The 13,780-nt window shown below is 43.7% G+C and overlaps 1 protein-coding gene and 1 long non-coding RNA gene across 14 annotated transcripts in view; one reads left to right on the top strand and one right to left on the bottom strand.

Annotated features, from left to right (window-relative positions):
- Positions 1-9,328, bottom strand: part of pbx3b (pre-B-cell leukemia homeobox 3b) — a 51,890-nt gene extending 42,562 nt beyond the window's left edge. For 7 of the 13 annotated variants that reach the window (XM_058635719.1, XM_058635727.1, XM_058635724.1 and 4 more), the window contains exons 1-2: positions 8,915-9,328; positions 8,342-8,421 (exon numbers count right to left, since the gene is read on the bottom strand). In XM_058635719.1, coding sequence (XP_058491702.1) covers positions 8,342-8,421; positions 8,915-9,162 — 328 coding nt within the window. In that variant the 5' untranslated portion in view covers positions 9,163-9,328. The remainder of the gene's footprint in view (positions 1-8,341; positions 8,422-8,914) is intronic. The other 6 variants (XM_058635720.1, XM_058635728.1, XM_058635722.1 and 3 more) reach the window with 1 other exon arrangement.
- The window catches only part of LOC131463742 (uncharacterized), a 131,887-nt gene extending 118,814 nt beyond the window's left edge, over positions 1-13,073 (top strand). Inside the window, exon 4 of the long non-coding RNA XR_009241114.1 lies at positions 12,993-13,073. This is a non-coding gene — a long non-coding RNA (uncharacterized LOC131463742). The remainder of the gene's footprint in view (positions 1-12,992) is intronic.
- The last annotated feature ends 707 nt before the right edge of the window (positions 13,074-13,780 follow it).

Below are 13,780 nucleotides of genomic sequence, written 5' to 3'. Positions count from 1 at the left end.
ACTAATTAAAACCTGTGTGTGTGTGTAAAAAAAAGATAAAAATACTGCATATGTTCATTAATATTTAATACTGTATGAAGCAGGTGACGCTGTGTTGTTAGCACATTTATACCTCTGAGGTTTTTTGTCAGTGTATGTGTAAACTTAACGCTTAATATTCTATTTTTTTCTAAATGTAAATAACATTTTAGTAAATAACGCACTAGCATATTAAGCTGAAGCAATCCTGAGCTGACGGGGAATATTGAGTAAGTTAATGAAATCCTCTCAAAGACAGGAACTCTATTTTTACACACCGTGATAATTAAAGTACGGCACAGTTATAATTTACAGCCCTCGCTTAATTGCATAGGAAAAGTAAAATGAGAGAGGTCTAAGAAACGAGATTAAATGAGCGCGCGTGCGTGTGCGTGAAACCTCTTCACTCAAGAAGAGTGAATTTAAAAGGCGCTTCCTGTGCATCTAAACAACAACGACTGTATCTTTGAGCATCGCGGGGACACATCGCAGATTAGGTAATGAAATATGCACGGAGCTATTTTTCTGCCACCAGGCTCTTTGACAAATCGAGTACAATCCGGAATCTCCATAAATCACGATTAAAGACAAGTATATCATCACCGGCGCATACATCTTCCCCAGCCTGACCTGTAGACTAATGAGAAAAGGCCCAGACTATCTTGTCTGATTAATTAATTCAAAATGTCGGCTGTTATTCAAATGTGAGGCCGGGTGTTATTTGAATAACACTTGACAGCGACGCCTGAAGAAATCATTTGTGGTTTGCGAGGCTGCCGCGGCATTAGTGATGACGGCGCGTGGAGATGTTAGAAGCCGAGGGAGGATCGCCGGCACTCTCGCCTTCCCTCCCTCACCTTCTCAGTCATGATAGCTCCAAGAAGTATTTCATTACTTCACCCCCCCCCCCCCCCCCCCCCCCCCTTTCCAGTGTCGGTCCATTCTGTGTGTTTGTATTCCCTCCCTCAGCCAAGCCCACATCTACAGGGCAGCGCTTTGGCTCAGCGAGAGACACGCTGGCAAAGAGGAAGGTCACGGTTTTGTGACACACTCTGTTTGGCTTTCCCACGTTCACAGAGCTTTATCACGCCGCGCACACACATATTTAATCAGCCTGTCAGTGTGCAACAATCACAAAATATTGTAAGATATAAAAGTCTTTCCCTTCTTTTCTTTCTTTATTGAGAGATGGAGAAATAGACAGTGGATGAAAGGAAAACCATGCTAGGGCCCAGGGCTGTGCACGCCCCTGTATCGCTTCCCTCATCAAGCATGGATTCTAATCAGGGCTGGGGAGATATAAGACGCTCAGTCATTAAATAAATTAACTCTGCCACTCCATGCTCTCCTTCAGCACCCGCGAGAGTCCCGCCGTGCTCTGCATACTTACAGAGGCTCCGAGCACTGTGCGCCTCACCTTCACCGCAGAGCCCAACCGGGGGGGCCCCGCGCCTGCGAGTGCACACACACACACACACAGGTTAAGAGCTAATCTTGCATGTTTGGAGGAGAGGAATTACCGTCGCCAGTCCCTCAGCAGCTGATGAAGGAACGCTTTGCATAATTGTACTTAAAAATAAAAAGCTCAAAACAACATTTGGGACAATCCTGGGGGGGGGGGGGGGGGGTGATGTCCCACAATCGTGCACGTCAACGAGAATTCTGAATATTTCTCCTCTTCTTCAAGAGGCAACACAAGCGGTGACGAAGAGTGAGAGAGCTCAGTGTCGGCGCGGATCACTGACACAAACAATCAAAGCTGACACAGTCTCCGCGTAGCACCTGCCACTCCGCCAACACAAATAGATCAATATGAGGAGGGGAGGGGGGGGGGACTCATTCACTGTTTAAAACTCATATCCTTTGCAGCTGCACCATCTCTCCCCGAGCGCTGTGACGCTTAATACGTATCAATCACGCCGACGGAGGAAATGCTTATTTGAGGAGCCAAACGCGCCGCGTCAGCACAGCGTCCCGTTGTCAAAACTTGCCATTTGGATTTTCCGACCGAGACAAATGTCCTCGGAAAATCCCTTACGTGGCGATTTATATGATTTTAATGTGCACTTTAATTCTCCATTACTATAAGAGGGACGTACCTGGGCTTAGGGTGGAAACGCATTAGAGAAAGTAAGATATGAACACAAGGGGTCTGGGGATCTCTCTTAGTAGACACGATTAAATATTCATGTGTCTCCTCGCAGGACACAACAGATACAGATCATTATCTCGGCACCATTTTGTTCACAACGTTTTCGCCTCTGAATCAATAATCTGTGGATTAAAAAACTCCGAATGAACACAAACTTCCGTGTTCATTCGGAGGATTAAAAAATGCATCCGCGAGTATCGTCTTTGCAAAAAAGTGTGGAGGTATGTGAGTGAATCCATCACGAGCTCCTCCTGCTCGAGGAGAAGAATAGCAGTAATGTACTCTGAGTGACCTCCACTCTCGACAGAGAGGAGAAACCAGCCTCTCTTTTCAATCCCGATCAAAAGACGAGCCAAAAGGAGGAACAGCGTTCCCCCCGCTCACCACCATTAATCACCGCTTTCGGGCAGCAAGTGCATATTAATTCCTGTCATCCCAAACATCATATGGTATTGTTGTGGCCCCAGCTTAGTGCTCATTCACCAGCAGACCGCCAGGCCCCCGGTTCCTCCTGGTTTTGAGGGAACACAGGGCCCCGCGTGGCTGTGTGTCAGAGCGAGAGGCCTTCATCCCTGGGGCTCTGACACCAATTAAGCCATTTCACCGAGAGAGGGAAACAGGGGCCCCGCTGTAACATGAGCCAGCGTCTCGCTGCTGGCCCCTCGCCATCTTTCCATTACTTCAGACACAAAAATGAACTTCAAGGACTTAAGAAAATAGAGTGCGTGTTTAGAGAGCAGTCAGGCTGACTCGTGACCAAACAACCCCACACACACGGAGCCATTCCAAAATGATTTTAAATACATGTTTAATTTCACACACAGTACCAGCATTGTGATCGTGTTATGCTACAACTGACTTTTGTTTCGGGGGCATCAGCAGCAGCAGCATCAGCAGCAGCATCAGCAGCAGCATCAGCAGCAGCAGCAGCAGCAGTGTGGAGCTTGTCTCAGGGCTAAAGCGGAATAATGCAAGGTTTGTTATGAATTAAATATTAGAAATCTTAACGCGGCAGCCAATGAGAATTATTTGCCTTATTAAAGCAGCAGAAGACGCTGATTAAAATTTCATTGCATTGCAGTCTTTTCCCCATTTCTGCCTCCGATACATCATTGTAATGTATAAAACATGTGGAACAATGGCGTATGGAACAATGGGGGGGGGGGGGGGGGGGGAGAAGGGGCTTCATTTTCCGGCTCGCAAATGAGGGGAAAAGGCTATTTTTCTTTTTTTTACCTGTTTTGAGGGAAACAATCGTGTGTAAAGAAAAAGAAAAGTGTGTCACAAGTGAGATTTCAAATGTTTACACTCGCCAACGTCTGCCACACACACACACACACACATAGATTAAATACAGAAACGGTCGCATAAGCAAAAGTCAGACGCCGCGGTGACAGTGGCGGGATTGTTTTCAGGGCTCGTGGCCTCACAGATGATAGGTCACTTAGTCGTCCAGAGTAAATGAACATCACGGTGTCTATTGTCCCAGGAGGGAAACTCTTCCCTGAAACACTAGAGCTAATGAAATAGAGACCTATAAATAGCCGAGTCATTACTGAGAGAGGACTTGCTTTTTTGCACCACTCTTTCACTGTAACCCTTTTTACACTAATAACTGGCTCTGGTGGAGTTAAGATACAGGAAGACTCAGCCACTGAGTGACACGGCTGACATCACGACACAGGGGAACATATCATATCTATCATATTAAAGGAAGAAGAAGGATCCATTGATTTATTTATCTATTTATTTATTCACTGGAAAGGAATATAGGTGCAAGTTGACCCTAGTTCACTCTAGTTCAAAAGTAATAATCAAGCAATTGTGATATTATTGTGTAAAATACATGACGAATTATTCTGTTTGTGTTATTTGTCATTTTGACCAAAAGTGTAAAATATAAAAGTGTCATTTAAAGCAATTATTTTTTTTTATCACACTCCATATGAGACAAAATCACCTAAAGAGTGAGATTTAAGTGAGATAAAGGTGCGTCTTGAAAACGTCTTGTTTTGAGTCCCAGCTCAGACGAAACAATGTCAGAAGGTTTTTAAGCTGCTGTGTTATTTGTAAAAGACGAATCGTCTCGTGTCAAGACATAGACTTCACAAATCTGCTTTATTCAAAACTGCATGGTCAACACGTCAGGGCTGCTAACTTCAGAATGCCAGTTTCTAATCTCACTTCAAGTAGGTGTTGGACTTTAATCTAGACCAGTGTCACAATTATAGAAGTAAAAATTAGTTAAATACACTTAAAACAAAAAAATTATGCTTATTACGAGACACAAAACATCCCAATACTCGTAAAGTATGGTTAAAAATAAGTTTTCCCAGGTAATTTAAAGCTTATCTTCTAAGGCTTCAATATAATTGTCTTATTTCAAGAAATCTCACCAAGAGAATTTTCTTAATAGCTTGTATTGGTTTCTTTTTTTTGCTTATTTTTGGAGTGGCCTTTTTTTCCCCCCAGTGCTTGAACTGTGTGTCAAAGGTCAAAGGTCTTTGACAGTGTCGACAGCAGCGGCGTCACAGTGACGCAGGCAGCGTTAGGTGATCACGTGAGACGCTTCCTCTTCAGGTTTTGACAAACTGAAGCGGCGACAAGCAGAAGCCCCAGAAAGAGAAACAGCCTCGTTTCAATCAATCCTTTCCTCTTTGCATCCAAAGCAGCCACTGCTGGCTGCCACCGCCTGAAGATAACTATTTCACCACCTCTGTCATGCCTAATTAACAACTCCCATGTACGATTCAGAATTTTTTTTTCGCAATTAACCTACTAAAATATTGTTGGAGGTTGCTAATTGTTATGCCAGTTGCCATAAAAAGTCATTTGCATAACGTATGTGCAAGAAAAAAAAAACAATTATGAGCTGTTGATCGCGCACGGGGCCCGCGGAAAACGCTTCGAGGGACGTGGGGGGGGGGGGTGACACGGGCAAGATGGGTGCTCATGTGTGCAGATGGAGGGACAGCACTGAATTTGTTGTTGCACGTTCAGATAGAAGACGCAGAGTTTTTAAAATGAAACTGATATGTACAGCCTTTGTTTTCTTCCCCTCTGCTCTTTGTCTGGCTCTCGTTTGGAGGGGATTTTTTTTGGGGATCCACTTAGATAATAACCGCGTCTTGCCTGGTTCCCCCCCCCCCCACACACACACACACACACACACACACGCTTTAGAGGAGGAAGCACCAGTGGCCCTGCCATTGAGCCAGTGAGGCACCCAGCTGTGCGCGAGCCATTCGCCTCGACACTATCTAGTCAGTGCAGCCGCTGCACTGTGGCTCTGTGGAACAAAAAGCAGCCAAAGTCAATTGTCTCTCTTGCTGAATAGCCTCTCTATCCTCTCATGTATTTCCTGGAGCTCTCTCAGCACACGGAGGAAAGGTGGAAAAAAATAGATTCTGTGTATTTTAGCAAACGATCATAATTGTTATTATTATTATTGTTATTGTTATTATAGTAATAATGTCCCTTTTGGAATAAGACGGCTCATTAACTTTGTCAAGGAGCGTCGGAAATTCCCTGCAGATTCCAGAAAAATGTTTACCTCCTCAGTCTTAACTCTATTTACTCCAGGTAATGCTCTTAGTCAGCCTTGCATGTGGTTAATTACAAGCCTCGTCCTGAAATGTATTTAGTTAACGCACTCTTTCCCGGCTGATCGCTGCAAATAACGCAGGAGAGCCGATCCTCCTTAATCCAGTGCTCTGGAAACACTGGATCAGGGCATTTATCAGCATGAATCTGCCACAGATTCTCACCCTCCCTCCCCTCCCCTGCCTCTCCAGCGCCGCCGCCCCCCCCTTTTCTGAACCTGACGAGTCAAAGGTCAGGACAACAACAAGTCAATATGCAGCCAAAAGGAGCGCCATGCAGCTAAGAGAGCTGTGGCGAGGGGGCTAAGCCTCTCTGTGGCACTCTGTGATTTAGCCTGTAATAGTTTTCTGTAATCTCTTTCTATTGATTAAACCTCACATCAAAGACGAGTCCTGCTACAGAACCTCTCTTTTTCCTGCTCAGAAATACCATATGGAGGTAATCTTTCACCTTTGTTATTCCTGCCGCTCCCGCTCCTGCTGCTGCTGCCGCTGCTGCTGCTGCTGCTTTTTGAGTCTCTCTTCCAAGCGTGAGAGCACGACAAGGGAGTAGTCAGCAGGATAAAAACCAACCCGGCACAGAGACACAAGGACTGCAAAACTCATCCGAAGCACAGGCCGTTTTCCCCTCAATGCATTCATTGTCTTTTCCTGCAGGTAAAAAAAAAAGGCTCTGAACGCATCCTTTGTCCTAAAAGGACATAATTTTTTTTAACCGTTCCACAGTATCACTTCTCACATTTACCTGATCAACATTCAGGAGCAGGAAAAAGCTTAAAAAAAACACTCACTTCAGTGACAGGCAAATGACTTCATGCTGCCACTTAATGTCATTTCTTGCACAATGCTCTCTAATTAGCATATCAAAGTGAATTAATACTTCCAGGGCATTAGCAATGCCCGAAATGTTTAAAAAGAAAAAGAAAAAGTGCAATAAACTCTCTGAGAAGTCTTCAGAAATCTCTTTTTTCACTTCACACAACCGTGGAAATCAAGGCGAGGGTCGTTCTCACCACTTTGATTTAGTTTCAGCGTCAAGTGTTAACGCGTGCACACACAATTTATTATTAAAAAGTCGTTTTCTCTCGGGCAAACGGTGGATCTCACTGTGGGGAGAGCGTGCAGCGACGACTCTGAACGCACATGAAAGGGCCAGAGAAAAGTGTGTGTGTGTGTGTGAAAACAGAGCGGTCAACAAGGCCACCAGACCAGCTGAGCTCTGTCAGTGGCTAAGAGGGAGAGGCTGTGACTCTAAACCACAGGTTAACCATGCACACACACACACACACACACCTCTCCTGTTCACAAGCATGTTCATTTTTTGGGGAGGTTTTTAAATTGACTGTTTTTTATTCTATGCCTTTCATCAAAATCAAATTTAAACCAGAGCTTTTTACACAATCTCGACAAAAAGACGACAATGGTGAAGAATTAACTGTTTTTTTTTTAAGAAGTTAGAGAATAAAATTCGAGTGCATAGAAAATCACTAAATCTGGGCTCTTGTGCGACGTTTGAAAATGCATCTTCATTCTCTTTTCTAACTCTCACGGTCTGAAGTCGACAAACAGTGTGTGTGTCTGTGTGTGTGTCTGCTCCTGAACTGTGTTGGGGAAGTTCATAAAACGGTTTATGATCTAACCCCCCCCCCTCCCCTCCGCCCCGGACCAATATCTTCATAATAAACTGCACGAAGGTCACACATGTGACAAAGCTTCAGGTTTGGTAAATTGTACTAAAATAAAAACACACACACACCACTTCCTTCATACACACACACACACACGCCACTTGAAAAATAAATAGTAACGACCACTTGTTTACTTAAGGAGCATCTGGTTTGGAGAGGAGCACCATCGCAGACGGTGAGGCGTAATAAAGATGTTAAAAGGAAACAGTCATTTATGTGTGTGTTTGGTCATTAATTAATTAAAAAAGGCAGTTTATCACTAAATATTCTATAACTTTGAGCTGTAAAGGCATAAAAACACTAGTATGTTGCTGCTCGTAAAAATCTTTTTAAAACAAATGTAAAAATATTTCCTATAATCCAGTTTTTGTTATTTTCTTGGAGCGCGCGGCAGTTCTTCACCCGAGAGCACGGCTGCCTTCAAATGTGGAAATTGTTGTGAGTTTATAAAGCATGAATTGTGTGTGTGTGTGTGTGTGTGGGGTCTCAGTTATGTAGAACATATGCTGCGGGATTTCCCCATCCTGCTCGGTGCCAGGATAGTAGTAGTGAGGGTGAACGCTGTGTGTGTGTGTGTGTGTGTTTAAATCCAAGCAGTGATCAAATAAGAGCATCTTCAGATGGAGGCAAATAGAAGAAACTCTCCCTGTGCTGTCACAACGGTGCTGTTTCTGTGTGGCACAATGACATATTTAAAAAAAAGTGATTGATTCATTTGGGCAGGGGTCCCCCTGTAACCTGGATGCAGGCTGCCATCACATCAGTGGGGGGTTAAAATGTCTGAGTTGCTGTTACACTGTTCCTCCGACGTCATAATAATCCTAATAAAAAATAATAATAATAACAACAACGAAAGGTTTCCTTGTAAACAAAGACCTTACCTGTCTTTTCTTTGATTTCACAGAGAACGCTGAAGAGTGCTGGTTTCATTCTGTGACAGTTCAGTCCATGTTTCCTGTTTCAGTATGAGACAAGATAAAATACTGAAATAAGTTCATTGATCAGTCGCACGTCAGACATTCACTGTCAATATCGATAGGAGGGCATTGTCACTGTGTTATGACTCTCTCTCACAAGTTATTACAGTAAATCATCATTTAAACTACCTGAATGGCCAATTATTAATACATAATATATAAATAATGAAGCATTTCCATTCATTTCCCTGTTGTTTTGGACATGGACTGCAGGACATGTGTGCACACAAACTTTTTTTTTGCACATGACCTCACAAATGAAACTGCTCAGTGACAAGTTCCTCGCGCGTTAAAGCTCTGCGAGGCAGTAAAATGCACCTCGGTGTGAGATTATCATTAAACCCACTCCAGTCTATTGTCACACACGGGGCAGTTAAGCAAAAAAATCGGGGCCACAACTCAACAGTGATGCGTTCAGCGGTTTTTTTTTTTTTTTGCGCACGGGGCGAAGTTAATAAAACATATAAATCAACCAACTTTGCTTGCGCCTCGTCCAGACTCTGATCAGTTATGGTCATTATTTGATGGAGAATGTCACCAATGTCTTGCTTTCTTCCGTCTCCGTCCGTCCCGTCGTGTCCATGCGGAGGCGGCAGTGCCATGCCTCCTTGTACCGAGTGGCCGGACAGACTGACCCCGCCGATCGACTGCATGATCCGGGCTTGATCGTCCATAGTAGCCGCTAAAGAGTCTGTGCACTGAGCCACGCAAATTGAAAAACTCATATACGAAATCGGCTACAACATGTGCCGCAGACTGGAGGGATGCACTGCTGTGGGCTTCTCGAGCGAATTGCAGAGAACACACGGCGATTGCTTTTTCTTTTTTTTCTTATTATTATTATTTTCAAAATAAAGACGAGCAGTGACGTCTCAAAGCGTAAATCTGGTGTCCAAGTTCTCGCCGTCCTCTCGCTTGTTTACGCGCGGTCCAAAGTGCCAAAGCGCGCGGCAGTGTTTGTAGAAAAATGCATAAATCTGTTGTTGTTGTTGTTGTTGTTTTTTTATCTTCTTATTAAAACTTCTTTGTCAAAATTGACGGTCCATCGTCTCCCGCACGAATCCTCATGCCAATCTGTCTTCTCCCTGGGATGTGACGGCTGGTGTAGACAGAAACGCTCCTCGGTGATCTCTCATTTATTTGCGCTCTTCGCGGGATCCCCGTCGCATTTCCTCTCCAATAAAATGTCCAAATCCTCCCGGTGGAGCTGCGGCGACAAAAATATCCAATGTGGAAACAAATCAAAAGAAGAAAAATAAGAAAAAAAATGTAAAAAAAATATTAGGCTTGCAGGTGTTGCCAACTATAAATGTGCAGAAATGACTCCAGAAAAAACACACACACACTCTGCTGCATATGAGAATATAAAAATATGAAATGTACAAAAAAAAGTTGCTTTTTTTTTGTTTGTTTGTTTTACCAAAAAAAAACAAACAAACCCCAAAACAACAGCGAGAATAAAATTAATTAGGATACAGCGCCGTGTGAAGGCGATGCGCAAAAAAACCCAGATCTTGCCCTGCTGAAATTTATGAGCTCCAGCCTCTTGCCTGTGTGTGTTTTATGTTGTTTGATGGCAGCGGTTGGTGAGCGATTGACAGTGTGCCAATGCCACTCACTCAGTGCAGACGTGTCAGAGCGGGGAACAGGGGTAGGAGAGGAGGAGGAGGAGGAGGAGGAAAAAGAAAGAAAAAAGACAAAATACGGGATGAAAATGCACGCTCCGCCCTGCAGAGGAGGGGTCTAAATCCCTGTCACTTCTCGCCTGAACACGGAAAAACAAAATGTTAAAAGCTAGTAGTTAGAATGGTGATTATATTGATGAAAGCGCAGCAGAGTGTCTCCTCTCTCTTTCTTGCGGCGGCGGCGGCGGCGTGTCCTCGTCCCCTCGCGCGTGCACGTGCAGCTATGTGCATATTCTCCCTGAAAAGCAGTGATAAAGATTGAACCCCCGCTACAACACAGACCGATGCATAATGAGAGTTTTTATACAGTTTGATGTGGAGAGTGTGTGCACGGTCCCCGCTAAGCCTGGGCTCGAGCTCAGCCCGCACAGCAGACATGTTTATATTATTGCAAAGTAAAGCGGCTCGACCAATCACAGGCCAGAGTGACGGAGACTGACGACGCGCGTGTCCTATTACTGGCAGATGCATGATGTCGAAGGCCCACCCACTCCCCACCCACCCCCGCCTCCATCCCTCCATCTTCACACTGCTGCTACAAAAGGGATGGCAACTTCTGATTGGTCGTTGCTACGAGTGACATCCATTGCACAAAGCGAGGCGGCGCTGCTCCGTGCTCCCTCCGCAGTTGCTATGGCAGCAGACAAGTTGTTGAGGTGGATGCAAGGCAGCAAATATACTGTGCTCCTCTACAATAAGCATTTAGACAGTGGATTTGTAACGTGTGTGTGTGTGGAGTAATGTTACAGTGCAGGGGTAAAAGACAGAGGAGGGGAGTTTTTGAGGCCTTGATGCCAAACTTGAGGGAACATTTCGGATCTGCTGCTGCTGCTGTTGAAGGTTGTTTTTTTTTTGCACTGTTAAAAATGCTCCTGAACGTGTCAGCGCTTACGGATTGTCGCAAGCTCCACAGTTGATAACAAACCTATTATTCCAAAGTGAACTGTAAAAAAAAAAAAAAAATTGAGCTTAAAATAACATGTTTCTTAGCGACCGGCGTTCGAGTGCTAGATCACGGGCGTTAGGAAGTGAATCACTGTCGTGAGTCAGTGACAGGAAACGGGAAGAAACTTTTCTCTTGAAGAAGTTCAACTGAAGTCAAAATATAGTGAGTCATTACTTAAAAAAAAAATAAAAAGTGTTCTATCTGATCATTTGACTTGAGTCAGGAGAACTTCACCCTTTAAGTATGGCATTTATGTTGTCACCATTAGCATATTTTTTATTATATTACATGTTATCGTTTTATTGTGTTGTATTGTTAATTTTATTAATTACGTTATTTAGTCTATAATGTTTTATTATCACTTTTAGTCTTTTGTTTTCTTAGTGTAATGCAATGTTGGTTCCGCGTTCCCCTTGTTGTGGTGGGGGACTGGGAAAAGGGACGGACCGGAGGGAAGTAGCCCGGCTCTGCGTGAGATCGTGGTTATCAGTTAAAACGAATAATAATGCATTTTAAATCAGATTTGATTGTGTATTAAAATGAACACATACCAAAGTGAAGTCAGAAATGTGAATATCAAAAGAACTTAAGATGTTGAAAAAAAAAAGGCCAAATTGTCTTTAGCAGTGTGTGTGTGTGGTTTTCTGCTCATTGGTTTGACCTTGAAGCACTGGAGCAACACACTCTTGAGTTTAGTGAATGGGAGTCCCAGGACTACTGCATTTATCATTGGAATACTGAGCTGTCAAGTCACACTACATACCTGTCAGAAAGGGCTCAAAGGTACAGCTCGGGCTCCTCTCCTCTGTTGCAGTGCATGATTCTTCATTGCATAGCATAGCGGGCCCATTCACCGTTGTTTTCAGCCATATGTCAACATAATTCATTTCCGCGTGTGACAGCTCCTCACTGAGAGACACTCGCGACGCGTGCGACTTGTTCACAAATCCGTGTTTACAGTTTACACGCGCGCGCGCTACAGCCACACTCTAAAAAAAAAAATCATAAAGGAGCTCAAAGGTGAAAAGAATTGAGTGCAGTTTCCGCGCGGGTTAAATTAAATGACACTATTTTTTGCAAACAAGCTAAGCGAGGCGGAGGAATAAGCACCTATGAGTGCGGAGGCGACACTTTGTCATCATGCTCCTCGTCGTGACATCTGAAGAGACCCACAGGTGCCGTACAGAGTGACTGTGTTGTCATATTTCATTTAGGCATCCTTCTGCAGAGCTGTAATTGCCTAATTAGCTTGTTAATTAGGAGATTAGCATTTACTGATAGAGTGGCTTGCTCTGTTGTGATGAGAGTAATACAGATTAAGTGAGAAGTTATGGGTGCGTGGTTTCGCGATTTCGCCGTCCACAAAAAGGGTCACAAATCATTAAAAGACGGGCGAAATGACGTCTGAAGACGATCCTCGGCCTTTTCTTTGAGCCTCCTGGAATCAGAACTGGGTTCTGAGGCTGGTGAGAGAGCGGTGCGAGCCCGGTGGAGACGGGCTGTCACACCTGGTCTGCGTGTCGCCGCTATGATCCCCTGTTGCTCAGGGAGATTGGAGGAAATGACCAAGCAGACGGTGCTAACCCAATCATTCGCTTTGGATTCTTTATTCTTATTTATTTCCTGGTATTCCTACATGCTTTTTGACGCATGGATCAGAGCTGATATCCAAAAAAAACTCAGATTTTAAACAGACGTTAATCATTTGTATTGATTCTTAGCTTTTTCATGAATATTTTACCGTTATATAACACATAAATGGTCATGAAATGGATGTTACACCACATACTCAGGTAAAAATATTGTGATATTTCATAGCATGATTCTGTATCAAGTTTTGTGTGTATTTGTGTGTAAGTGCTGTATTGATGTGGAAATATCTACATCAATAACAAAATAATGTTTTTTTGTGTTTGAATTGAAGCCTCCGGCGAGTTTGGCAGCAGGCGTTTGGACATTTGACTCTTCTTTCCCAATCCTTCCACTCCTCTAAAAGACAAAAGTGAGTATTGATTATGCATATAAAGCTGTTGACCTTCTTAAAATAATTAAAATAATTATAAGAATCACAGGATTACACAAACATATTGTATTTGCCAGGTTTGAAAACTGGATATCTCTGCAGAAAACTTTAATTTCAAGTGTTTTACAGTATTTATAAACTAGTTAGAGTTGTTACACTGACATATTATAGGGCCGATAGTGAACATGTGTGGAGAAACAAAAGAATACCATGATATTACCACATACAGTCGATGTCCTTGATCAATGCGCAGCACCGATACTGTAACCTCAGCGGTTACCCCCGTGTCCCAGTCTGGCCACGGTCAGACCTCATTGATATGTATGAGAGCGCAAACACAAAGCAGGATGTTCCTTAAAATAAAAAAAGTCAACCTTTTTCATAAAGTTTTGATCCCAAGAGTCGGGAATCTGTTTCTTTAGGAAGTCAAGACAGATGTGAGAGATCAGGAGCAGGCAGTAATCGGGGGGGAAGGTGAGAGGTACACAGCTATACTGCTCGCCGCGATCAATCATACTATACTTGTCCTCCCTCGACTCTCTCACTGTTACTGTCTCCACTGACTGCACTTCTCTCTTTGCTTAAAATTATTACACAGGCCATAAACCCAGGGAGGTGAGTGTCCTGTTAATGTGGGTACATGTAGTGGTTGCAGTAACCTTTAAGATTGGCCAGCGAGTGGCGGCGGC

Source organism: Solea solea, chromosome 8 (assembly GCF_958295425.1).
Source record: "Solea solea chromosome 8, fSolSol10.1, whole genome shotgun sequence".
NCBI classification, from domain to species: domain Eukaryota; kingdom Metazoa; phylum Chordata; class Actinopteri; order Pleuronectiformes; family Soleidae; genus Solea; species Solea solea.
This window is presented reverse-complemented; position numbering and strand designations above follow the sequence as displayed.